This window comes from Magnolia sinica, chromosome 12, assembly GCF_029962835.1.
Source record: "Magnolia sinica isolate HGM2019 chromosome 12, MsV1, whole genome shotgun sequence".
In the NCBI taxonomy this organism is placed as follows: domain Eukaryota; kingdom Viridiplantae; phylum Streptophyta; class Magnoliopsida; order Magnoliales; family Magnoliaceae; genus Magnolia; species Magnolia sinica.
In genome coordinates, this window is record NC_080584.1 from 39,842,367 (window position 1) to 39,868,578 (window position 26,212).

General features: G+C 39.0%; 1 protein-coding gene across 5 annotated transcripts in view; it reads right to left on the reverse strand.

Moving 5' to 3' along the window:
* Window positions 1-2,650, reverse strand: part of LOC131221251 (uncharacterized) — a 74,296-nt gene extending 71,646 nt beyond the window's left edge. For 3 of the 5 annotated variants that reach the window (XM_058216447.1, XM_058216446.1, XM_058216445.1), the window contains exon 1: window positions 2,401-2,650. In XM_058216447.1, the coding sequence (XP_058072430.1) occupies window positions 2,401-2,641 (241 nt within the window). In that variant the 5' untranslated portion in view covers window positions 2,642-2,650. The remainder of the gene's footprint in view (window positions 1-2,400) is intronic. The other 2 variants (XM_058216448.1, XM_058216449.1) reach the window with 2 other exon arrangements.
* Between the last annotated feature and the right edge of the window lie 23,562 nt (window positions 2,651-26,212).

The window sequence follows — 26,212 nt, forward strand, 5'->3', positions numbered from 1 at the left end:
TTGATATATATAGAGATATGGAATGGAGCAGGTTACAGTTATATTAGGCGAAGTACCTTGAGAAGGGTTTGGTGAAGTTTGGGATAGACAAGGTTAAGCCAATTAGCACACCCCACGATGCTCGCTTCCGACTTTCTTCAGAGTAATGTCCCATTACAAATGAAGAGAAGCAGGTTATGTCTCGTGTGCCCTATTTGAGCGCAATTGGCAATCTGATGTTTGTCATGGTCTCTACGAGACCGGATAGTTCACATGCAGTCGGTGTTGTGAGCAAATATGTCAAACCCCAGCAAGCAGCATTGGGAGGCAATGAAATGACTACTTCATTATCCACGAGTTACAGCGGACTACGTCTTGATATTTAAGAAATTAGAGGGAAAGCTTATATGTTGTGTGAATTCATGTTACGCAGGGAATGTGGACAACAGAAGGTAGACTTCCGGTTACTCGTTTGTACTAGCGAGCGAAGCGATCAATTGGATGTCGAAGCTTCAGTATGTGGTTGCTCTTTCCACAACCTAAGCTAAGTATATAGCAGTGACGGAGGCTTTTAAGAAAAGTGTTTGGTTGCGTGGAATGATGAATGAGCTGAGGCTTCAGCAGAAGATTGTGTCGGTTAATTGTGACAGCGAAAGCACGATCAACTTGGCAAATAATTCGATTTACCATTCTAGAACTAGACATATTGATGTTCATCATCATTTTATCCGACGGATGCTTGAGGAATGTGGTGTTACTCTTAAGACGATCCACAAGAGCATGAATCCGATGGATATACTTACAAAGGCGATTCTCATAGAAAAGCTCCGATTTTATTCGACTTCTCTGGGTCTGGCAAAGGTTTGATGAATACGAAGTGTGCACGAAAAGTAGCTGTGATGGTGAAGCTATGATGGAGGCAATTAGAGATGGAGCTTGGAGTTTTGGTTCATAATTATTGAAGCCATGGTGGAGATTGTTTTATGATGTCTTCAATATGTACATGAAACAGGGGTCTCGAGCAATTGACCAGGCTAATCGATCGATCGAGTGAGCCCCGGATTATACAAACTAGTCTTTGGACAATTTTGGACATGATCGATCGAGCGACAGGTCGGGTCGATTGATCGAGGAAATTCAAAAAATACTTGTAAACTCTCTGGACACTTTTGTGCATGTTCGAGCAATCGAACATGTGGCTGCGATCGATCGAGGGTTGCTCGATCGATGCTTAGATAAACGACGTGCACGGTTTTGTGTAATTGTGCAAATTGCTTCCTATTCTGGGTGTAACACTATAAATATGTGTGCAATGCAGGATTAGGGTATGATAAAGAGAGCTTAAACATTTCTAAGAGAGTTACTAAGGGAGTTTAGGGTTTTCTGAAGGGTTTCGCATCTGTAAGTTTATAAATCTCTTGTAATTCGTTTATCATAGTGGATTTTGTTATTGCTTTGTGCCGTGGTTTTTTCCCACGGGGGTTTTCCACTAAAATTTTGTGTTCCTGTGCATGCTTCGTTGCGTTTATCTTTCGCTTGTTTGATTCGAATTCGGGTTTTGCTTCCACGGTCCCCCAACATATCTCTCTCTCTCTCTCTCTCTCTCTCTCTCTCTCTCTCTCTCTCTCTCTATACAAAATCCAACCTATAAATCTACAACTGAAGCACATACAGCCCATATAAACACAACACAGCTCTATAAAACACATATCCTAGCCCACAAACACACTCAATCCCAAAACCTAATCCATATGCACCCACTATGCCTAACCATTAAGCTTTGTCCTCAAATTTCAGCTTATCCGAGACCCCAACCAGTCAAACCCCACTCCATTGCATATTCCCTATCTGTCCACTATCTAGTGACATACAACATGCATATAGAAAATGGGTTTTTATAGACCATACAGCACCTACGGTTTATAGAGAGGGATTGAGGGAGTATTCATACATATGGAAACGAGTAGCTACAGTGATATGATATATTGCATTAAATAAATACTTCTTCTTTCTTTTTTCCTTTTTCCTTTTCTTTTTTATTTGTGGGTGTGTGTCTGTCTGTGTGTGTTTCCTGAGAATAGAAACATGGTGAGACTCCACACACCTATCCGCATATTTGCTAAATTTTAAAGAATCTACTGCTGCCATTGGAATAATAACCCAAAAAAGTGATTGAAAGTTTTTGAGGCATCTAATCTTAAGCCGGAATTTCTTCTTCAAATTGGCACATATCAGATCATTCTTTGATCTTCAATTGCTCTATTTACATGCACACAGCAGAAGAAACTCTCATGTATTTGCTCCTACTACTAATACTAGTATTACTGGTTAGAGAAGTCGGCAGCGATTCAACAAACCGAACAGAGTATTTATTTGCAAATAGAAAAATAAGAGAGAAAGAGAGATGGGAATTGACTTCACCTTTCGGTTGGGATTCCTCAGGTGGCCATTTCTTGACAGAGGGCGAGGAGAAGGAGAAGAGAGATGAGCTTCGTGTATGCCTTTCTTTCTTTCCTTCTCCCGTCCACGAATATTGAATGGCTCTCCGCAGTTTCAAACCCAAATGTCGAGGTTCGCAAGGGGACTTGTCAGTCGCTGCTGCCCCTTGCGTTGTACTGCCCGTCATCTCATCTGTCTCTCTCAACGGCTGTTCCATGCCCATGAATTTCTCTACCCCAACCTTTCCCCTCTACGGGATTTTTCATTTATAGTTCAGTAAAAAAAGAAGGGCCCGAGCCTGATTGAATCCAAACCCAATTCGATGCGATATTTATCGATGGTCATCACCATCTTATCAACGATTTGGATCACCCCACCATCGGCCCACTTGTATAAACTGACAACTCGAGACGCACCGGTCTGTTTGCGGATCTAACTCAAGTAAGGTCGATTTTAAATTTATGGCCTAAGTTGTAATTGACCGGTCAGATATTACTGGTATCATGTGATCTTACTGTACTCGCTATCATTGGGGAAAGCCAATAAAATAATGACACGTGGTATTGCATGAAAAATAAAAGGTGGGCGAAAAGGTCTTTGTGGAATTACAGCGAGTGTCAGTTTGATAAGCGGATGATCTACAGAATGATGTGGTCGAGTAACCTAAAATTTGAACTAGGGGAGAGAGAATGATGTGGTCAAGTAACTTAAAATTTGAATGAGCCGAGAGAGAAGAGTCGAACAATTTAAGATACAAAAGATGATCAAGAGGAACAAAGTTTAGCAGACGAAAGAGAAACCATCACAAAAAGAAACATAACAAGAAAATAATCTAAACAGGAGAATGATTTAGAAAGGTTTTTCAACTATTGTAACCATCATAGTAATGGAAAAAGGATTTAGAATAACAAGTTATAATAGAACTTTATAAATGATAGAAGAAAACAATCAATTCAACAACAACCAAACAAATTTATCAATTTATCTTTTCTCTCTTCTTATCATAAGAGTGGTGGTAATTATTAGTTATAATCTTTAGTTGTAATTCAAATTCACGCTCAGATGTTAGATTTGTTCTATATCAAATATCACAAGTTTTTTCATGAGACGCATTCTTACAATTGCTCCTAGTGACCGATTACGAGCATTTCCTTTTGTTTGATTGCACTGGTATTCTGAAAATCATTTTTTTATGGAAGGCATAAAGCAACCTATCTTCGGAGGAAGAACCCCACCCTCCGATTATCGCCTGATCGTTATCAAATTTTGTAAGTGGCTGAGTAAGTGACTGATCTTCTCAAAATTTAGTTATATATTCATATTGGACGTATCTTCTTATTTTGGCACTTGGGGCCAATGTTGATCGGTTTGGATTGAACCGCTTCATTGATTCTAGCACACTCGCACACACTATGCATGATAGAAAACAAATTGAGTAAAATTTTTATCACTCTTGGTGGGACTCAAATATTACTTGATTGTCATCAATATTCATTTTGCACCGACTATGTAAAAAATGACACTTTTGACACGAGTATACTTATCAATGCAGTAATTTCTCGGAATCATGAGCCAAAGAGGTGTCCATAACGCTTCAATAGTTGTTATTGTAGCTAATAAACCTCATGCTCATGAGGAGTTGCAAGTTCAACAAGTGCATGGGCAAGGAAATCTACCACCTAGTCCGATGCCTGTTCCACCAAATCTAGATAGACCATCGACATCCCGGGTTGAACTCTTTGAGATTATGTCAGCCGAGATGATTGATATGCAAAGGGGAATTCAACATATCACATAATTATCGATAGTTCAGGCTGAACACTCATGAATTCAGACTGAGGCATTTAATAGGTGGATGGTCGACCACACTGAGAGCATGAATCGGTTGGTAGCTTTGTTTGCTAAAAGAGCATTTGTTGCACATCAGCAACAGGTCGATACTAGTTCTATTGGGAATTTGGCACTTATAACACTAGCCCAGCCAATGTCACAAATACTTCATTTATAGTGAAATACACCACCTATATCTATCCCTGGTTCAAATTAGGATGTGCAAAATTCACTGATACCGGTAGATTTCAGATGTCCCAAATATATTCATGTCCAGGACATGCGAAATTCACTACCACTGGTAGATTTCAGGCATCCTGAATGTGAGAATAAGAACTTAATCCATGAAACCAGGAATCAAGGGACACCCGGGGAGAAATTTTGCCTAGAAATCAACCGTATAATGAAGAATAATATCAGGTTGGTCCATAAGTACCTTCAATCGTTGCACAACAATAGTGGGAGTGTAATCAAATTGTTTAATTGGTTCAGGAAGTAGTAGGCCAAATTCTTGGTCGAACTACTATGCTAGTTTATCATAAGCCATATCCTGACTAAAACGATCGGCAATATCTATTGCTGAGGAATTATCGACCTAATCTTACATTGTTTACAAGTGATATAGGTCAATCGACCATAGAACACATATGTCGATTTACCATACAATGTGGAGAGTTGGCCAATAATGAGTATTATAAATTACAATTATTTGATCATTCACTCACTGGGGTCATTTTCACTTAGTATTCAAATTTTGATACTAAATTTCATATAGAATTAGCAAAAGACTGAAGAAAAATTCCATACTCAATTTTTTTATAATGACAGAAATTTTCATGGCCAATTTTGATTGTTTTCGGTAGTTGCCAAGATAATCGATAAAAAATTATATTGTTGATTTAAGAGAGAGAAAAGTCGATGCAAGGTAGTCACGACCAAAGCAGAATTTGTCTGGTTAGCCCAAGATAGGTTAAAATTCAAGCTTTGAAAAAAGTTTATATGAATAGAATTCATAGATCTTTATGATTTGACCATAAATATGTCTCGATAGCCCATCTTCAGGAGTCAATACGACAAAAAAAAAAAAAAAATATCATTAGTAGGAACATATTATTATTACCCTAATTATGATGTTGCAGTGGTTGAATAATCATTCTCATACTTGGCCTTAGTTAAAGTAGAGGCAATGACATCTTCTAATAAGAAAGTTAAAAGAATATACACATTTGATATTTCCAGCATTAAGGAATTTTTTTATATCATGTTAGCTAGCAAATTTATCAAAATTCTTGTCAATCATTAGATTTCGACAACTGAAGAACTAAAGAAACTTAATTACTATAAATGCATGGAACTCGGTCATATTCCACTAACAAATGCATTGTTTTCATAAATGTAATTCAGGACAACATCGACAAAGGGTTGCTAAAGTTCCCCATATATATATATATATATATATATATATAAGAAGCAATGTTGATCGATGCTAATCCGTTTTCATCTAATATGGATATCAATGTGGCTATCATTAATCCTCAAAGGCTGGTTCAACTACGACAAAAAGATTGATTTCAGAATTCACATGGGTCGAGCAAAGGAGTGCAAGGATGGCAAGAGGAGTGTGGGACCTAAGCTTGTGGTTGACCAAACCGACGCTCATGTGGAGGCAAAATGTTAAATTATCCACCCCTTTGTGAGAAATGTGCAAGGCCAACTCGATTAAATGGGGGATCTTATTGACCAAAATATCAAGGAAGACAACCGATCAATCGAAATTATGAGGAAGAAAAATCCTTTTACCCATAAAAGGTTAAACACGCCAACGATCACCCTTGGGCCATCCAAGGGCAAAGGATGGTTAAACCTTGGCCTATCCGGGAAGGAGTTTGGAAAAGGTTTAGTCAATTGAAATTATCAATAGTACTAGAAGGGGATGACTCGTACTAAAAAATGACATTGATAAAGGCAACGAGCAACGAAGAGACGACAGTTAACAACTGTTTGGCACGAATCTCGAATGAAGTACCTGTCAACCCGACCTAGGCTAGCGATACGAAGATAGAAGGAGAAGAACGAATATCTATCAATATGAATGAACTTCATGTGGGGCTTCACTCAATCAAAAAATGAAATTACAATAAGGTAAGAATGGATATGGAATGGTTAACCGAACTTCATGTGGGACTTGACTCGGTCGAAATTGGGATATGATAAGCCGAATGGATATGAAATGAACGATCGAATACTTAAGCTTTGAAGAGTTCTCAAATGATTTTCCGATTGAAGAATTGCTTACTAAAGTAAGAACATTAGAATCAACATCTTCTAAACTGAATAAGGAATCAAGAATGAAGTGGCACATGAAATGAATAGGCAAATGAATTCGGAGACACTTGGGGGGAAATGCACGAGTTCGGTCATACAGTTTGGCTCGTTCCCACCGATTACATTGGATTGTAATATGATACTAACATTGTCATTGGACTTCCAGACTAGACCATCTCAACTAAATGGGATGGAAGGAGATGTGAAAGAGTTAGGCCCTCCTATAATCATACAGCATGGTTCCTTTTACTCCAAAGACAAAGCCAAAAAGGTGTCGAATGTGACAGTCGAACCTGGATCCACATCTAAAAACTATAATTATTGAAAGGTCGATTCTTACAATGACGCAACATTTGAAGCCATTATATATATATATATATATATATATATATATATCCGTTCACTTAGAAGGATGTTTGATTACTCAAGTTCTGGTCGATAACAGAGCTGTTGTTAACATTCTTCTATCTAAAATGATGGCTAAATTGGAAAAAAAAAACTAAAGATGACCTTATCACGACCAATGTCACAATGAGTAATTTTACTGGAGGAGTAATGCAAACGCAGGGTATTTTACTGGTCAAACTAATGCTGGGAACCAAGAAGGTATTAGCCGTTTTCTTTGTGGTCAGCACTTCAACAATTTATAATGCTTTGCTTGAACGGGATTGGATTTATTCGTTTTCGTGTATTTCATTATCGTTGTACCAAGTCGTGATCTTTTAGAACCAAGATAGAGAAAATTGATTTTGACTAATAATAAATCATTCTTAGCAATGTCTAATATAGTCGAGACTTATTTATATAAAAATGAGATAAGACTGATACGATTTACAAGCCGTGACAAGAATGGTAAGTCAACTGGAATTCATGCCAAACTCAACCCTGATAATGTTGTACATGATATTTCTACTATGATGTGACTAAACGAAGAGTTATCAAAGACTATAATTTCCTTCAGTGTGATTACAATGTATACAAGTGAAGAAATTTCAAGATAAAACAGTCATCGGTCAAGGCCGAGTTCACAGCCAGAGTGCGGTAACTCAAAGAGAGTTTATGAAATCATGATAATGGATGTTTTATTGATATGGCCGACATAGACATACCAGCTGATTAGGAAATTGAAGACGATATTGAAATGAAGGATTTGAAACTAGCTCCAGAGAAATTAGAGGATTCTCGTGCTCAGGTACAAGATCCTCTAGTAGAGGTAAATTTAGGGATGTAACAACATCCCAAGCCTATTTTTTATTAGTGGATGATTGGATTCCCAAATATAAGCCAAACTTATTAACTTACTTAAAGAATCCATTGGTTGCGTTGCTTGGAATTACCATGAGTTGCTTGGATTAGACCGAAATCTAGTTGAACATAGGTTACCCATCAAGGAAGGTTATCAGTCACATAAGTAGCCACTTAGGTGGATGAGGGTCGAAGTGACACAAAAAATAAATGAAGAAATTGAGCGACTTTTAAAAACATGTTTTATTAAAACCATCAAATATGTTAAATGGATTTCGAACATAATACATGCTATCAAGAAGAATGGTAAGCTTAGAGTATGCATTGATTTTTGAAATTTAAATCGAGCCGCACCAAAGGATGAGTATCCTATGTATATGGTTGATCAACTGATTGATCGGGCTATTGGACATCAAATTGCATCTTTTATAAATGACCATTCATAATATAAATAAATAAACATTGCAGTGGAAGATGTCCCAAAGACATTTTTCAAATGTTCTGGTCCTTTAGGTATGTTTTGTTGGGTCATAATGCCATTTGGGCTTAAAAATACAAGAAACACTTATCAAATAGCCATGAACGTCATTTTGCATGACATGATTGGCCGATTAATGGAAATCTATATCGATGATGTAGTTGTTAAATCAGTCAATTTGACTAAACATCTTGACCACTTACGAAAGTCATTTGAAAGAATGAGGATTCATATATTAAAAATGAACCCTCTTAAATGTGTTTTTGGTGTATTGGTCTGAATTTTTTAGGATTTATGATACATTAGAGGGGAAGCAAAATTGCCCAGCGTAAGGCGTAAGCAATAATAAAAGCTTAGCCACCGAGAATCAAAACTGAGTTACAAAAGTTTTTTGGCAAGGTTAACTTATGTCATGATTTATTTTCAACTGCATTGAAAAAAATAATGTGTTTTCTCCTTTGTTGAAGTTGAAACAAGAAGATGAGTTCATATGGGAGATAGAACATTGTGGATGCTGGAATGAGGATTTCCCGAGGGTTCGGGAGATCTACTCTCTTCTTTCAACTGGTTGCCTCGCTTGAGGGCTTTTGTAATGGGGTAAAAATGTTATATTTGACCAGAGTCGCCACTAACCAATGATTAAGATTCCACAGTCGGTTAGACCCTGTAGAAATGCTTAAGATTGAGAATCCGAAGATCCTTAACCCTAGGATGACTCATGAGTTTACGTTCTAGAGATTCTAAGTAAGAGACCTTGGTTATAGAAAAGGAATGTGTTAGGTACGGATGATCTTTACTTCACAAGATTTGACTAATTTATGAAGAATAAGAGTAGTTCTTAGATGTAGAAAATGTGATGCGATGTAATGATATTAGTGATTAAGTGATCCAAATTTTCGATGGGTGGGATCTGACTATATCGGCAAGACGTAGAGTATACGTTCGAAACGATCAGGTGCAGGGTGCTAGGTATGGGATGCTTGATGTTGTATTGATGCTTATGATAAAACGACGGCCAATCGGCTAAGGTTTCTATAGACCTATTATGATTATATCGGTAGATCTCAGAGCATATGCCCACCAGTTATATATGAAAAAATGATGGAATGCAATGTGTATGCTAAAACGACGGCTAACCGGCTAAGGTTTCTGATAGGTAAGATCCGATTATATCGATAAGCCACAAAGCATATGCCTTGCCAGTCAGATGTGTGAAAATGATGAAAGTGCACTATAACGTTGATGTATATGGGGACCAGGGGGGTTAAGAAGTGAATGAATATTGCACAATGCTAATGCATTATCCGATGAAACTGATAAAAGCTTAAATGGTTAGATGAACGGTAGCGTCGCAAGTCTAGATTAAGTGGCGCATATTTGAACTTAGGTGGCTCATGAGGCTTGGACTCTCTGGCTAGGCTAAACTAGACCAGGGCTGGGCTCTCTCTCTCTCTCTCACTCTTACTCTCCTTGGTGGAGGAATGGATAAGGATTTACTAGATGTAGTGGGGGACTCTCTATGAATTCATAATGCTTGGAAATGAGGGTGGATACTTGAAATAAGAAGGGGAGGGAACTATTTATAGTCTCCTAACTCGATTTTCTGGTAATTCCTAGTAATCCTAGGGGCAAAAAAGTGGTTAAAGGGTTGAGATTTGAGATTTCCACATAGCATCATCTCATGGGTTGGATGAGATGGTAAAAGGGTAATTTTGGGTAAGGAGATGGACATCGAAGTAAATGCTCCTCAACCATACAGTTAAGGTTGGAAAGAGGAGAGTTTCACATGCTTGAGGGTTGCTGCCCCAAAGATGGAAAGTGCTACGTAGCTAGCAGTAACCTGGCTGCCATTGGTCCCCACTTGGACTCCTTGCTTTGGCAAGCAGCATCCTCCAAGCATGTAGAGGTTATGCTATGAAGGTTGATGCTTTGAGGTTTTGACCATTTCTCCAAGACATAGAATGTGATAACTGAGATATCTGGCCCAATTTCCACTTTGATGTCCACTTCTCCTTCACGGTTCGACAAGAATTGTCAAAGGTTCTAATGCTCATATCACTTGGCCGAAAGGATGATGGCTCGATTCCGATGTGGATTGTTATTTAGAGCGGGCACACACATTCAAGATTGAACTATTATCGACGAGGACCAATGGGACTCATAGTTCTTTTATCATAGGGCGATATTGAGAGACCTTCCGTGATCTCATTCATCGGGAGAAAGCTCATTGTCTATGAAGGTGATGGCTTTGGGTGCGAGGAGTATCTCGATCATTAGTGCAATCACTCTAGTGGAGTGTCTGATGTGAGCATCGTTCAAAGTCTTGACAAACAGATCACGGTGCGTCCGTGATGTGCATAGTAGTTCCCATACAAATACCTGTGATGGAATCATCTTGAGCTGTGTTGCTGCATCAAGTGTTGTTTACTGTCCTGACGAAGCGCCTTTGTCGTCACAACGTCCGTTAAGGCTTAGGTTCTTCACTTTGTCGCACTCTGAACGTGCTAAGGAACTACCTTGTAGCATGGAGGCTCCTTCTCCTCAAACGTTACTGGTTGAGCTGGGAGTTGTGTTGCTACTGCATGGATGATCACGGTCTCTTCTTCGTATGAAGCCCTTGATTGTAGGACCACTCTGTTGCTTGTGCTAGATGGGATACAGTGAGGTTTGTCCTTATAGATGATATGAGTGTTAGGTCATGGCCTGATTGCACTTGTGGTCAGAGGCTGCCATGGGATGAAGAAAGGTCTTCTCTCCATTATTGGTGCTTGTCGGGGGATCCTCCTGTAGTGTGCTAGTTGATGAGGCATGTAGAAAGGTGCCCTTAGTGGCCTGTTAATGATTGCACTCGGTGCTCCTTATAAGATGACTGGCTTGTATTCTGATGTTGCCCCTTCCAATATGACTGGCTTGAAGTTGGAGGGTGCGCCTTCCAATACCATTGGCTCATACAGTTGATGAGGAGTGTTCCTTCCTTAAAGGATTACCGGCTCGATTATTGGGAGAGGGGTCTGGAGTGCCCTTTGCCAGACCAATAACACATTAGAGTGGTCTCCTTATATGGCATTGATAGATCGCAGGGGAGCGAAGCGTTCATTGCTTTCCTTTTTCGAGGACATTGATAGTTTGTAAGTGCTTATACTTAAAGCACACTTAGTATTGTCAAATTTCATAGTTCCGAATGGATCACAAGCACACTCTAGTATTCTTCGGCAACTCATGAAGATCACTTAAAGATGGGCTCAACATCTCAAGATCGGCTCAACATCTCAAGCGTTAACGACTTTACATGGTTCAAGACTAAAGCTTTCTGTATATGTCAACCATCAAGTGGTATAACCTTGGAATGATCCTAGGTTAGTGTTCTTAAATTATGGTCGTAAATATAACATATACAATGTAAAAAACTCCGAAGTTTGGCTAGCCCAACTTCATGTTCGGCCGGCCTAACAATATTTGGCTAACCCAACATAATTTGGGCAAGTTTACAGCAATGATTGAATTTTTCATGGTAAGTTCGGCCAGACCGACTCTGGGTTTGGCCAGCGAACTTGACTAAAATAGGAATAACCAAAGATAATCTAATCTATAAACATATGATATTCAGTTCAACAACTTTAAAGCTTAATTTATCAATGCAAATGAAGCTAAATTCTCAGATTTTACAATTAAGCACAATATGAGGTTGAAATCCTTAAATTTTACAATGTGGTACATAAATTGGGCTTGATCCTTAGATTTATCATTTTAGCCCAAAGGGACCTTCTAAGGTCACCTTCTTATGGAGTTATAGTTTCCCAAATTTCTAGGGATGGATAGTGCGATGTGAGCCGGCAATATACGTATGTGACTCAAATCTTCCACACTAGAGGAGTCATCTAAAGTGGATTCAGGCTCCTCCATATCATCTCATGTTGTCAAAATTTTCTTTCCTTTAGATTTTATTTTGTTAGGGCAATTGGGGGAAAGATGTCCATAACTATCACAATTGTAACATTGGACTTGTTTAGATGGTTTGGTGGATTTTCCTTTATGCTTGTCCACCTTCTTGTCCTTCTTGTCTTTTTTGTCAATTTCTTAAATGTTTTGGCAAATTCTTCCTCCTCATCCTCCTCATTAGTATCACTTTTAGATTTAACTACTTTATGTTTATGTGAATGCCTATATGATGATTTGAGGACGAATAATTTCTTTCCTTTAGAGGGGGCCTTAAAGTGTAGTTCAAATGTTTGTAGGGAACATATAAGTTCTTCTACTTTTATCTCATCTATGTTCCTACACTCTTCTATTGAGGTTATCTTGGGAGTGAACCTATCTGGTAGGGATCTAAGTAATTTCCTGTATATACGTCCTTTCGAAATTCTCTCTCCTAAACCCGACATGGAATTGCAAATATCATTCGGTTTAAAGTAGAATTCCATGAAAGTTTCAGACTCTACCATATTATTGTGTTCGAATAGGGTTATAGAGAGTTGAAGCTTTGATCTTTTTACTGTGTTAGTTCTTTCGTGGGTGACTTCCAAGATATCCCGCATATCCTTCCCGGTTTTACAAGTGCATATGCGTTTATATTCATTGGGAGAAACCGCACAGTAAATAACATTGAGAGCTTTGGCATTATAGGTATGCAGCACTCTCTCATTGGCACTCCATTTGGATTTATCCTTGGAAGCGCTAATGGTTCTACCATCAATTACGACTTGTTCTATGGGCCCATCCTTGTTCGACAATAGCCCAAAATATATGGTCAAGGGACATTAGAAAGACCCTTATAGTAGCCAATAGACATAGTTAGACTTGTCAAAGTATGATGGTTGTGTGACGGCATGTCCCTCTAGTTAGACGATATTCTCAAGCTCCTTGGATTAACTCCAGGCGGTTAACTAATTCAAGAACTACCCTCTTTGATACCAATTGAAATTTTTTGCCCGTGGCGTAATGGGATTACCACGGTTGTGCTTGCGGAAGCTTGATGGATCTAAGGAATGAAGGCTATGTCCCAGAGGGGAGTGATTAGGACATATTTAAAACAATAATTGCCTAACGTAAACTAATTAACAATTAAACTAAGTAAGACAATATAACTCTAAGGCTTCCAAGCCAACAAAAGGTCCAATCGCATAGATTATAAATGATATGCAAATAAACAACTAGTTTATATCAAGATAGTGTATATGTGTGTGTTGGATGTGCTACCTATCAATAACTAAGCATTCATCTAATCATGCATGTATAATATAAACATTCAAACTCACAAGCATAATTAAACAATTATATAAATGACAATCCCAAACACAACCATATATAGTGGTTTGGCTACTTGCCTACTCCGCTCTCGGCGAACGCACTCAACCCATGAGTGTACCGGATTTTACTATCGAAAGTTTTAAATCAGGTTCACCTCTAACCTTTACAGCCCTACACAAGGACTCTAAGATTTAGGCTCTACTCCCGAGCCAAGGTCCTACACAATAACTAAATAAGTATTCTCCCATAGGAGGCTCTCGCAAGAGACTTTAATTGGTTTCTCCTTAAGCTAACCAATTACCTTGGTCCTATACAAGAACCACAGATTTATGCCCCACATAAAGGCTAAGGTCCTACACAAGAACCTAGTCGAGTTTGGGTTTACAAACTCTTACCCTCAATCTTACACAAGGAAAGAGAGTAAACTTGGACTCTTATAATTGACAACTTACTTTTCGGATTAAACCCCTTTTGTAGCGCCTCTTTGGGTTGCTTAATCTCTGCTCTCCAGTGCTTCAATCAGCTCCTGATGCTCCCACAATCATGCTGCCACTGCTTTGTTAAGGCTTTAGCTCCACAATCAATCACCTTGCATGTAATGCTCCTTCGAGGTGACCAATGTGATGGGAGGTTGGTTGAATCTCCTACAATTAGTGGGAAGTTATTTTTCTTAGGGATTCAACTAGATGGATTTTCTAGACGATTTGGACAACGGCATACCAAGATTGCTTAAGTCCAATCTCTAGAAAATGAAAGAGTTCAAGAGTTCATGAACTCCAAGTGTAGGATTGCGAAGTAGTAATAACTCAGTGAGACCGAGGTCGAATACACAAGGAATGAGAAACATGGCATAGAACTAATCTAAGTCTAATAGTTTGTTTGGGTTTTTAATATAACGATTTAGAAAATGATTTTTAATAATAAAGATAAAAGCCTAAGGATCCAGGAATCCACTCATAGCAATCACAATATTTATTTTATTGATTTAACGATTATAACTCAATTATAATCGAAATCCTAATCTATCTAATTGGAAAATAGAGCGGTTAAACCATTCATAAACAATGTTAGAATATAAATTCAATTGAACAACTCTCTCATGAAGCACTCGGACATTAATCACATGGAATCAAAAGCATCAAAAACACTTTTTAAGCATCATTAGATCAATCAATTATATAGATTGATTCCTTCTCTAGGTCAAGGTTAAACAATTGTTAAATCAATCATTCATCACACCCAGCATGCATAACAAATCAAGAAATAAACAACTCAAAGACTTTAAAGTAAAATCAAATCTATTCAATCTAATATTATAATTCCAACCATTGTTTACTGAATCAAATAAACTAAATAATGTTATAAAATACAAGCTTCATCCCTTAGCCTTAGCTAAGAAATTAGCCAACCAAAGATATGGTTAAACTAAAACTCTTAAAGAAAAATATAAAAATTAACTAGAAAAGAAAGATTAGAGAAGAAGGAAGAACTCCTAGAAGTACCACCACTCTTGTTCTACTCTTCCTACCCTAATTTGTATATAAAACAACTAAGAAAACTCCTTTAAATAGTAAAAGTTCACACCATCTTTCAACCTACTTCAATTTCTACACTTTTGTTACGCTTCAGTTGCACCGAAGTTTCCTTCGGTCACACCGAAGTCGCATCTGAAAATTTTGTGCAGAATTCATCAAATTTAGGTGGGACTGAAGTTAGATTCGGTGGGACCGAATTAAGTCTAAAAATCATAATTTCTTGCTAGAGTGCTTTGTGTGATTTTAGTCAGACCGAACCGACCTTAGGTGGGACCGAACACTCTGATTTTTCTTCTATTTAACTTATGATTTTTCCAATCTTTTCTCCATCCTTTGCACTTAGTTTTTTTGAATCTTTGGCATATAAATTCTTCATTAAACATTTCCAAATCTCTAAATCTTCATTTGGTAATCTTTTGAGCATAAATCTTCTCTTTAAGCATTCTTCTATCCTTATCTCTCAAAATCACCTCGCAAGAGTAAACACGTGAAGATAGATCGATTAAGTGTATTTATATTCTCAAAACCAATGAATAATAAGGGGGAAATATGTAATATTTCACACTTAACATCAAGCACATCTCAATGTTGAGGTTAGAATCCTCATTATAGTTGTAATCTTAAAGGAGATTGCTTATAACTCAATGGAATAGAGGCTTGGGATGCGGGATATGAACATGGATTCTCCTAGGCTTCTATTGTTATAAAAATCCATCAAAATGCCCAAGAACCGATTGCCCTTTATAAGAAGTTCGAGCCTCAACGGTAAAAAAACGGGCAGAAAACGGCTCTGTTAATGTCATCGAAGGTCCTTCAATGTCATCGAAGGATCCTCGATGCCATCGAACAATCCAGATAATATATGATGTTTTCTCGCTAGACATATCTAGACACATTTCAATGTCATAGAACTTCAAGTTTTGATGTCATGGAAAGGACTTTGATGCCATTGAGAAAGTAAGAGAAAAATCTAATTCGTGTTGGACAATTCTGATTCTTAATTGATGTCATTGAGGGGTCTTAATGTCATTGAGGGGTCTTTGATGCCATCGAAACTTAAGTTTTGATGTCATCGAAGGGACCTTGATGCCATCAAGAAAGTTAGGAAAAAATCTAATTTGATGCTGGACATTTCTGACTCTCAATCGATGTCATTGGGTAGACCTTTGATGTCATCGAAGTATGTTCAATAACAAATCGATGCCATCGAACATCAATCGAAATATGTTGTTTTTGGCTATCTTTTACACAACAAATTCACACCTCTTCTAACGTTATTTATCATATTTTTCTTTGTCCCCTAAGGCTAAGGGATGATCAATTAGGTATTCCTATTAGGTCAAGATCATCTAGAGGTCTATAGGTTGTTTTGGGGTCAAAGTACATGTTTTACCTGTTCTTTGCTCCTTGATGTCATGTCTTCGCATGCACTAATAAGATTCATAATGCGTACTTCCTTAAGAGTTTCGGGAGATCTTAGGTTTACGATTTTGAAATTTTTGGAATGACATTGACCTTTGATTTTGAACTTTCTAAGGAGACCCTTTAGTTCAAGAGTTAATTCATCATCTTCCACATCATCGACTTTATACTAACCCTTAAGTTCAAAGTCCAACTCAAGATTGAAATCATATAAGTTGGCTTCATACTCAAGTTCTTTGACGGTCAGACTTGCACTTTATTGCTTGTGATTTTTAAAAGCAGTTTTGATTTTTATTTTATTTTTTGTTTAAAAATTTTACAAGTATCTTATTTTTTAGAGTTTTGAAATATTTGGTGTTTTGAATTTTTGGTGGTTTTTACTATAAGGGACCTTGAGTGAGACGACAATATGAACTAGGGGTCACCTGACCTGGCTCATGGAGCCGAGTGTTATTCACATTGGTTTTTATTGCCATCAGGGGGCTATGAACCTGTTACTGTCATGCACTCCTTCCCCTTAGGAGGTAGGGCCGAATGGATCAGTAGTTGAACCCCCATCATTGTGCCCAACATCAAGATGAGTATGGGGTTAAGCTCCGAGTCGATATCGAATGTGATTTCTCCTGTTTCATTCTCAATGGATTTAGCTCGTCGGGTTCTTCCAGCTTGGGTGCGACCAAGATTGTGGTCTAGTCAATCGAGAGCAATTTATGCCCCTTGTTCAAGTCCTCTGTATCATCAGATGGGATTGATGTGCAGGTGAAAGGATTATCCTCCTTTTGACAACCTTGTTCTCTCCTGGTGCCCCTATGCTTTGGTTTCTTGCCTGGAGGAGGTTGATACCCTACTTTTCTCCTGTTCACATACTCTTGATCCAATAACCGAGGTCGACTCTTGATATTTGAGTTGGTAGTAGAAGATTTGGTGCTTGTCATGAAGGAAGACATAGTTTGATCTGATGGGACATGTAAGATGAATGTAATCCATAGTCTTGAACTTAAGACTATGTTATGAGATGTCTTCATTGGAGTATTGTATGTCTATGGCAGGGAGGACATGCTCCTTTTGTCTCTCGTTGTTGTGGTAAGATGGTGGGGGCTTTTGCCCCTAATTGTTGGCTGATGACGCTGGCATGGATAGTAGTGCTGGTAGAGGTGTACATGAACCGAGCTAGCTCGACTCGACTCGAAAAAGCTCGATTCGACTCCGTTCGAAGTGGAGTTCGAGCCGAGTCAAGCTGATTTTTTTAGCTTGAAAATGAGTTCGAGCCGGCCTCGGCTCTACTCAAATTGGATCGAACCAAGGTCAAATCGAACCAGTTTGGTGACTCGGTTACTTTGATATTGATGTCGCTCACCAAGTGTTTGATGAAATGACCTAACGAAGTATGGTTAGTGGCAAAGACGGTATGTATATGAAACCAATACCCTTTTTTTCTTGATTTTTATGTTTCTTAGGTGTTTGATAAAATACCTGTAAAACTATTGCTGCTGTCTTAAATATAGTGAGATTTTGAAGGTCCCACCAGGTGTTTGTGAAAATGTCGCACATGCGAACTCGGCTCGATCTTGGCTCAAACTTGGCTTGAACTGCCCGAGCTACTGATCGAACTGAGCCGAGCTAGCCAATCAGGCTCAAGGACTGAGCCGAGCTAAGTCAAGCTGAGGCCAGCTTGACTTGGTTCGACTCGATGTACACCCCTAAGTGCTGGTGTTACGGGCAAGTAGTGCCCCTGGCTAATTGTTGAAGCGGGGAACTTGTCCCCTTGATTTACTGATGCGGAGAAGGGTAAGGTGTGCTCCTGGTTGATTGCTGGAGTGGGGAGGTTGTCCCCTTGATTGATTGATGTTGAGATAGGCAGGGTGTGCCCTTGCTTGATTGTTGGAGTGGGAAAGTTGTCCCCTTGATTGATTTATGCTAAGACAGGTAGGTGTGCCCCTAGTTGATTGTTGGAGCGGGGAGGTTGTCCCCTTGATTGATTGAAAAGAGATAGCTAGGGTGTGCCCATGGTTGATTGCTAGAGCGGGGAGATTGTCCCCTTGACTGATTAAAACAAAGACAGGCAAGGTGTGCCCTTGGTTGATTGCTGGAGTGGGGAGCTTGTTCCTGTGATTGACTGATGTGGAGACAGCCAGGGTGTGCCCCAGTTGATTGTTGGAGTGGTGAGGTTATCGCCTTTATTAATTGAGGGTGTAAAGTTTGGACTCACTGGAAATGCCTCTTGTATATTTAGGGAAATAGAGATTGGACTGGTTGGGGGTGCCCCTTGCAGGATGGCTGGTTCGAAGTCTGAATGAAAGTTAATGGTACGGACAAATTGGACTAGTTGGGGGTGCCCCTTACTAGGGATTCTGGAGTATGTTGTTCACCGCCGCATCAAAGGCCTCGATTAAAATTCTTCCTTGATTGATCAAGTTTTGGACCACATGTTTTAAGCTGAAACAACAATTCGTTGTGTGATCCCTGACTTGATGGTATGCATAATACTCATTCTCATTAAAGGTTGGTGGGGACCTAGGTGGCATTGGGGTAAAAAGTTGCCCTTGGACAAGTGCAGTTAGCATTTTACTGTAAGTTTTGTCTATCGGTGTGAACTGCCTAAGCTCTCGGACCATGCCCAGTTGCCACCCATGATCGGGGTACTGTAGTTCCATCTTGGTTATTGTTGTTGTTGATGATGTTGTCCCTACTGAGGGGTGAATGGTGTGTCTTCGACAGAGGTGACAAGATCATCTTCTTCTATTGGATGGAGGACGAGAACACTGCCTTTACTGTTCTCGCATTCAGCAGGCCTTCCTTCCACTATTGGCTGTATTGGGGAGGCCCGATGAGGCCGCCAAGAGGAGAGTGTCCCAGCCCTTATTCTGGCTTTGACTCTTTCCCTAGCACGGATGTGTTGGGTGAAGTTGGTATATGGATGCGTACAAGGCATCTAGAGATACTTGGGTTTGCCGAATGGACGATCATGGAGATTTTCTTCTCGTTGTCGATGGAAGTCTTCATTCTGGCGGCCATGGCCCGCCAACGTTCAATGTAAGCGGACAATGACTCATTATCCCTCTATCTTAAGGCAACAAGATCCGCTCTTCTCGACACTACATTAAGATTGTACGTGAAACGATCAATGAATGCTTGGAAAAATTGTTCCTAAGTTTTGATCCGATGGTAGTCCGGTGATGTATACTAGTCTAACGTGTCACATTTCAGGGACTTCTGAAATAGAAGGATCAATTCTCCATCATTGTCTACCATGACATTAAGCTCTCCACACAATGTTCTTAGGTAGTCTACATGACATCCTGTATCATCATAATTTTTAAGATTTTGGTACCTCAAAGCCTGGAGGTACCTTTGCATCAGGGAAGAGATAGAAGTCCCTGAACTTGGTGGATGAGAGATCCATCCCACGCTACTTCTACAGTTTTTTGTCCATCTCTCGCAGTTGCTCTTGGAGTTGCCCGATTTTGGAGGGACCAGATAGGAGAGGCTTTTCCCCTTGCTGAGCATGCCTTGTATCCTTATTGTAATAGTTAACCTTGCTAACACCTCTTTGATTCCTACTTGGAGAAGGATGGACCTAGTGGTTGCCCCTGTTATAGGGAGTTTGTTGAGCCGAGATTGGAAAAGGAGGCTGCAAAGAAATCCTGGTTGTAGGAGATTGTTAAAATTGACTGGAATTCCAACAAGGGAGAGAATTTTAGAATTAACTAGGAGTCTTGATGAAACTGACTCTTGTTTGTGGGAGGATATTGGAAGAAATGCCCTGAGGTAGATGGTTGTTCTAGCTAGATGTCTCCATTGAGAGTGTATCAGAAGTCTTTCGCAAACCTTGACTATTGTGGTTGTTATGTTGGGCCAACTTGGGTACTAGATATTAAAACTTGCACTCATGTGAGTTGGCGAAGCATTTCTAGCATGATCTTTATATTCTGGACCACCTCTCAGATGCAAGAGACTAGCGCTGATCCGGCTGGATGCAGTTATGGGGGAATGCCTTCTTGTATATTGAGAGCTGAGAAAGGAAGGGTTACTTTTTCATGGTTAGCAATGGCTATTCAAGATTTGGTTCATACTGTTCTTCGATGAGGGAGATCTTTTTTAGGATGCTTGACTTGTAGAGGTATATTTTTTTAGTTCTTTTTAGTTTTTTGGAATGAATGCTGATGCGGATGCAGATGTAGATGCAAATGTGGGAGAACCGATATTATTTAGGAATTCGTAAGATCTTCTTTTCAAGTTAGGTCACGACTAGTGTGACTAGTTCATCCCTAGCAGAGTCGTCATTCTGTGGACACTGGATGACATATTTCCTTAGGGGATGGGAGATCGACTCTCTTTTCCACTGGTTGCCTTGTGCAAGGGCTTTCGTTTGGGGGTAAAAGGGTGTTATATTTGACCAGAGTCGCTACTAACTAATTATTACATTCCTACAATCGGTTAAACCTTGTAGAAATGCTTAAGATCAAGAACCCGATGATCATTAACCCTAAGAAGACTCGTGGGTTTCCGTTCCAGAGATTCTAAGTAAGGGACCGCTGTTAAAGAGAGGGAAGGTGTTAGGCACCCACTTTGCCCGTACGGACGTACGGTCTTTACTTTATAAGATCTTACTAATTTATGAGGAATATGATTAGTTCTCATGTGGAGAGAATTTAATGCAATGCAATGGTAATAGTGATTGATCGATCCAAATTTTTGATGGGCAAAATCCGATTATTTTAGCATGTCGTAGAGCATACTTTGAAATGATCGAGTGTACGATGCACAATATGTAGAAATGTGATGTATGAGATGCTTGATGTTATATTGATGCTTATGATAACATGACGGCTAACTAGTAGGGCTAAAAGTTGGGCGGGTTGGTGCTAAACCCTAGCCCAACCCAAGGTTCATATACCTCAACCTTAACCCAACCCAACCTAAGCCTAACCCAAGCCCGACCCAAACGGGCTTGGTCAGGTTGGCTAGGTTGGTCGGGTAGATATATGCTAATATTTTCATTATTACATCAGTTTATTATATTTTCAATACACGTCTTATTTTTTGTACCTACAATTTTATTAATTATATATATAGTTATTTATTATAAAGAAGTTCATTTTTTTTCTAAACAAACAAGCTAAAATATAGGATAACTACTCCTTTAAAAGTCGTATTGTGTATCAAGCAATCTATTTGGGAGAGAGAAATCCGGCGTATCTTGTTAGCTTGAGTCATTGACAAGGATGTGGACCAATGAAACCCGACGACATTGGAATTTGTTGTGCCTTCAACGCAGACGATCCACACTCAATTATAATTAATTTATAAGGAACTTATATATTGATCAGGTTCGAGTTGTGTCGGGCAACCCGAGACCTCAACCCGAGCCCAACCCAAGTTTTATCGGGTTGATGTTTATATGGCCCAAGCCCGAGACCAAACCCGATACATCCTGTCCAAGCCCAACCCAATGTCGGGTTGGTCACGGGTCAGTCGGGTTGAACCCGCCCAACTTTCATCCCTACTAACTGGTTAAGGTTTCTGGTGAACCTGCTTCGATTATATCAGCAAGCCTCATTGCATACACCCACTAGTTAGATGCGAGAAAACAATGAAATGTAATATAATGCTGATATATATGTGGAGCAAGGGGGTTGAGAAGGGAATGAGTGTCGTACGATGCTAATTCTTTGGTTTGATGAAACATATTAAAGCTTGAATGGTTAGATAAACGATAATGTCACAAGACTAGATCAAATGGCTCAGATTTGGACATATGTGGCTTAGGAGGATTGGGCTCTGCCTAGGCTAAGCTACATGTTCATAACCCCAAGCGTAGGGTCGCGATGTAGTAATAACTCGGTAAGACCGAGGTCGAATCTACAGGGACTAAACTTGTACGTATTCTGAAAAAAACTAGAACTAGAATTAGAAAAATATCTAAATTGAAATATGAATAATTGAGAGTAATGGTGAATAATATTGATTAAAACTTGTGAATTTATAGATGAGAACTAGGGTTCCGAGGGTACACTTATAGCTAGTAAGATGCTACCTTGCTTGATTCAATAAACACAATTGGAATTGGAGTTCTATCTTATCCAATTGGAAGATAAAGCAATTTACATCAAATCTAAACTTTTCATTGACCTAATTCTCAATGGAAGAGAATTGTGAAGATTGGAAGGGATTCCATCACCCTACCGTGCCCAGGAGACGATGACGAACAATGGGATTTACCAATCTCACTATCTCAAAACAGGAAAAGAAGATATCCAAAGCTATCACAACATCTATTGTAATTTGAGTCATAATAAATCATAAAAAGCTAAAAATATTCCTTTAATATCAAACCAGAAATCAATAGAGTTCAATAAGAACAAGAATCAAAGCAAAATAAATATTCTAACAGGATACAGGCTTCACCTCTTAGACCTAGCTAAGAAGTTTAGCTAATCATAAACATGATTGAAACCAAATCTCTTAAACAAAGCATGAAAAATAAACTAGGGAAGAAGAAAAACTCTTTGGCGATTGCTCCACTCCTTTGTTATGCTCATTGAGACCTTTCTAAACCCTAGAAAATGCTTTGGAGCATCCTAAGGAGTCCTATTTATAATTGTGGAACTCCAACTTTCGCACCTAGTTGGAAAAATCTAGAAACCGCCTCAAATTTATGCACTCTCCGCAGTTTGCTAAATTTAATTTTACTTTGCGTAGTTTCTCAAAATATACTTCATTCTGCGTAGTTTCCCAAAAATACTCAGAGTTTTAGAATATGCTTTTTCAGGACAATTTCAGGAATATGTTTATTTTCAGGACAATTTCAGGACCATTCCCCCTATCCTTTGGAAATAATTACATCTTATTGGTAGTAGACTATGTCACTAAGTGGGTCAAAGCTATCCCGTGTCGAAATAATGACCATAAAACGATCATTCAATTCTTAAAAGAAAATATCATTTCTCAGTTTGGAACGCCTCGGGCCATCATTAGTGATGGAGGTTCACATTTTTGTAATAGGCCATTTGAAAACTTAATGAAGAAATATGGCATATCTCATAAAGTGAGCACTCCATACCACCCATAGACAAGCGGGCAAGCTGAGATTTCCAACAGAAAAATTAAACAAATTCTGGAAAAGACGGTTAACCATGACCGTAAAGATTGGTCAATCTGTTTGATCGATGCTTTATGAGCTTATCGTATAGCTTTTAAGACCTCATTGAAATGTCTCCCTTTAAACTCGTCTATGGGAAAGCTTATCACCTACCTGTGGAGCTGGAGCATAGAGCCTACTGGCTATAAAAAATTTAAACTTTAACTTGGACAACGCTAGCTCGCTGCGCAAACTTCAATTGAATAAACTTGAGAAAATCCGAAATGACACTTATAAGAACTCAAGAATTTAAAAGGACAGGATGAAGGTGTTCCATGACAGGAACATCCTTCGAAAATCATTCATAACCGGTCAAAAATTAATTATGTACAATTCTCGGTTACATCTTTTTTTAAAAAAACTACGATCTCATTGGACCAGCCCTTTCACTGTTACTAATGTCTATCCTCATGGGGCCATTGAGATAAAGAGTCTGACAAATGGCAATGTTTTCAAAGTGAATGGACATTATCCCAAGACATTTGTTGAGAAATTTGATTCAGATGACATGTCCATGCCTCTGACTGATCCTGTGTACTTGGATTGACCTCCTAGTCTGATGGTGGTGTAGTTAGGTTTATTGCTTTTATAGAATTTAGGATTAGGATAGTTTGATTTCATTTTGTTTAGTCTTCTTGCTAACCCATTTACATGTTAAGAACTTTAGAAAAACTTCAATTCTCCTTCAGCTATTATCTTCCCATCACTTCCCATTTCTTTTTGATGTCTCATGTGCATTGCATGCTCATATCTTTTATATTGAAGACAATGTAGGTTTTAGGTTGGGGGTGTGGATTAGGTAAATTAATCAGTGTTTTGATCTTGGATCTGATTAAGTAGGACCTAAATTTGTCCAAAGCGAACACTATGGCTAAGAGTTCCTTCTCCATAGTAGAGTAGTTCACTTGGGCCAAATTTTGAGTTCTACTTGCATAATGAATCACATAGGGCTTATTTTCTTTTCTTTGGCCTAACACCGCCTTAATAGCATAGTTAGACGCATCACACATAATCTCAAAAAGGATGCTCCAATCGGGTGGCTGCATGATAGGTGCGGCAATCAACATGCCCTTGATCTTGGTGAAAGCTTCTTGGCATTGCTCAGTCCACTCATACGGTGCATCCTTTTGAAGTAGATTACATAAAGGACGAGAGAGATGACTAAAGTCCTTTATGAATCGTCTGTAGAATCCGACGTGTCCTAAGAAGGATCACACGTCGAGTATGCTTTTGGGAGGTGGTAGATTAGAGATAAGATCGATTTTGGCCTTGTCCACCTCAATTCCCTTGAACGAAATTTTGTGTCTAAGTACAATTCCCTTGGGAACCATGAAATGGTATTTCTCCCAATTCAGAACCAATTTTTTTTCTTCTCATCACTTTAGCACACTTTAAAGATTTTCCAGACACTCGTTGAAGGATGGACTAAAGACAGATAAGTCGTCTATGAAGACCTCTAAATATTGTTCTACCATGTCAGAAAAAATACTCAACATGCATTGCTGAAAAGTGGCGGGGGCATTACACAGACCGAATGGCATCCTTCGGTAAGCAAAGGTGCCATAGGGGCATGTGAATGTTGTCTTCTCCTGATCTTCAAGGGCTATCTCTATTTGATTGTAGCCCGAATACCCGTCAAGGAAGCAGTAGTAAGAATGACTAGCTAACCTTTCCAAGATTTGGTCAATGAAGGGCAAAGGAAAGTGGTCCTTCCTTGTGACGGTATTCAGTTTTCTATAGTCAATGCACATTCTCCAACCAGTAGTAACTTTGGTTGGCACGAGTTCATTGTCAGCATTGGCTACGATGATGATTCCGTACTTCTTAGGAACCACTTGAGTTGGACTCACCCATTGACTGTCGGATATAGGGTAAATTACACCCACATCCAATAACTTAAGTACCTTAGCCTTAACCACTTCTTTTATATTTGGATTGAGTCGACGTTGTAGTTGTCGGGAGGGTTTTCGCATTATCCTCAAGATGAATGCGGTAAGTACAAATCAAATGGTCAATTCCCTTGAGGTCCGCAATCAACCATCTAAGGGCTCTTTTATGCTCAATGAGAGTAGAAATAAGCATACTCTCATGTTCTTTCTCAAGGTGGGAACCACTGAGTATGTCTCATCTTGACCTAAGTAGACATATTTAAGATCAACGGGCAAAGGTTTTAGGTTAAGATTCGGTGCTTTGAGGCTAGACGGTAGAGGCACAACATCAGTTTGGGGTAATTTCTCAAATTGTTGCCTCCACCGGTTAAATTCAAGTACTGGCGTAATATCAAGCAAGACATCTATCTCCTTAATTATGTCATCATTTAAATTAAGGGAGTGGGCCAAGCATGTCTCTAGAGTGTCAGAGAATAGAGTCAAAAGTGTTATATCTTCCATGAAATAATCGATCATATTAATGTCGTGGGTATCGTTATCATCCTCTGATTGTTATTCATATTGAAAAAGATGTTGAGCTCTAATGTCATATTTTCGAAAGATAGATTCATAATCCCATTCCTACAATTAATGATAACAGTTGATGTAGCAAGGAATGGGCGACCAAGAATGATGGATATCT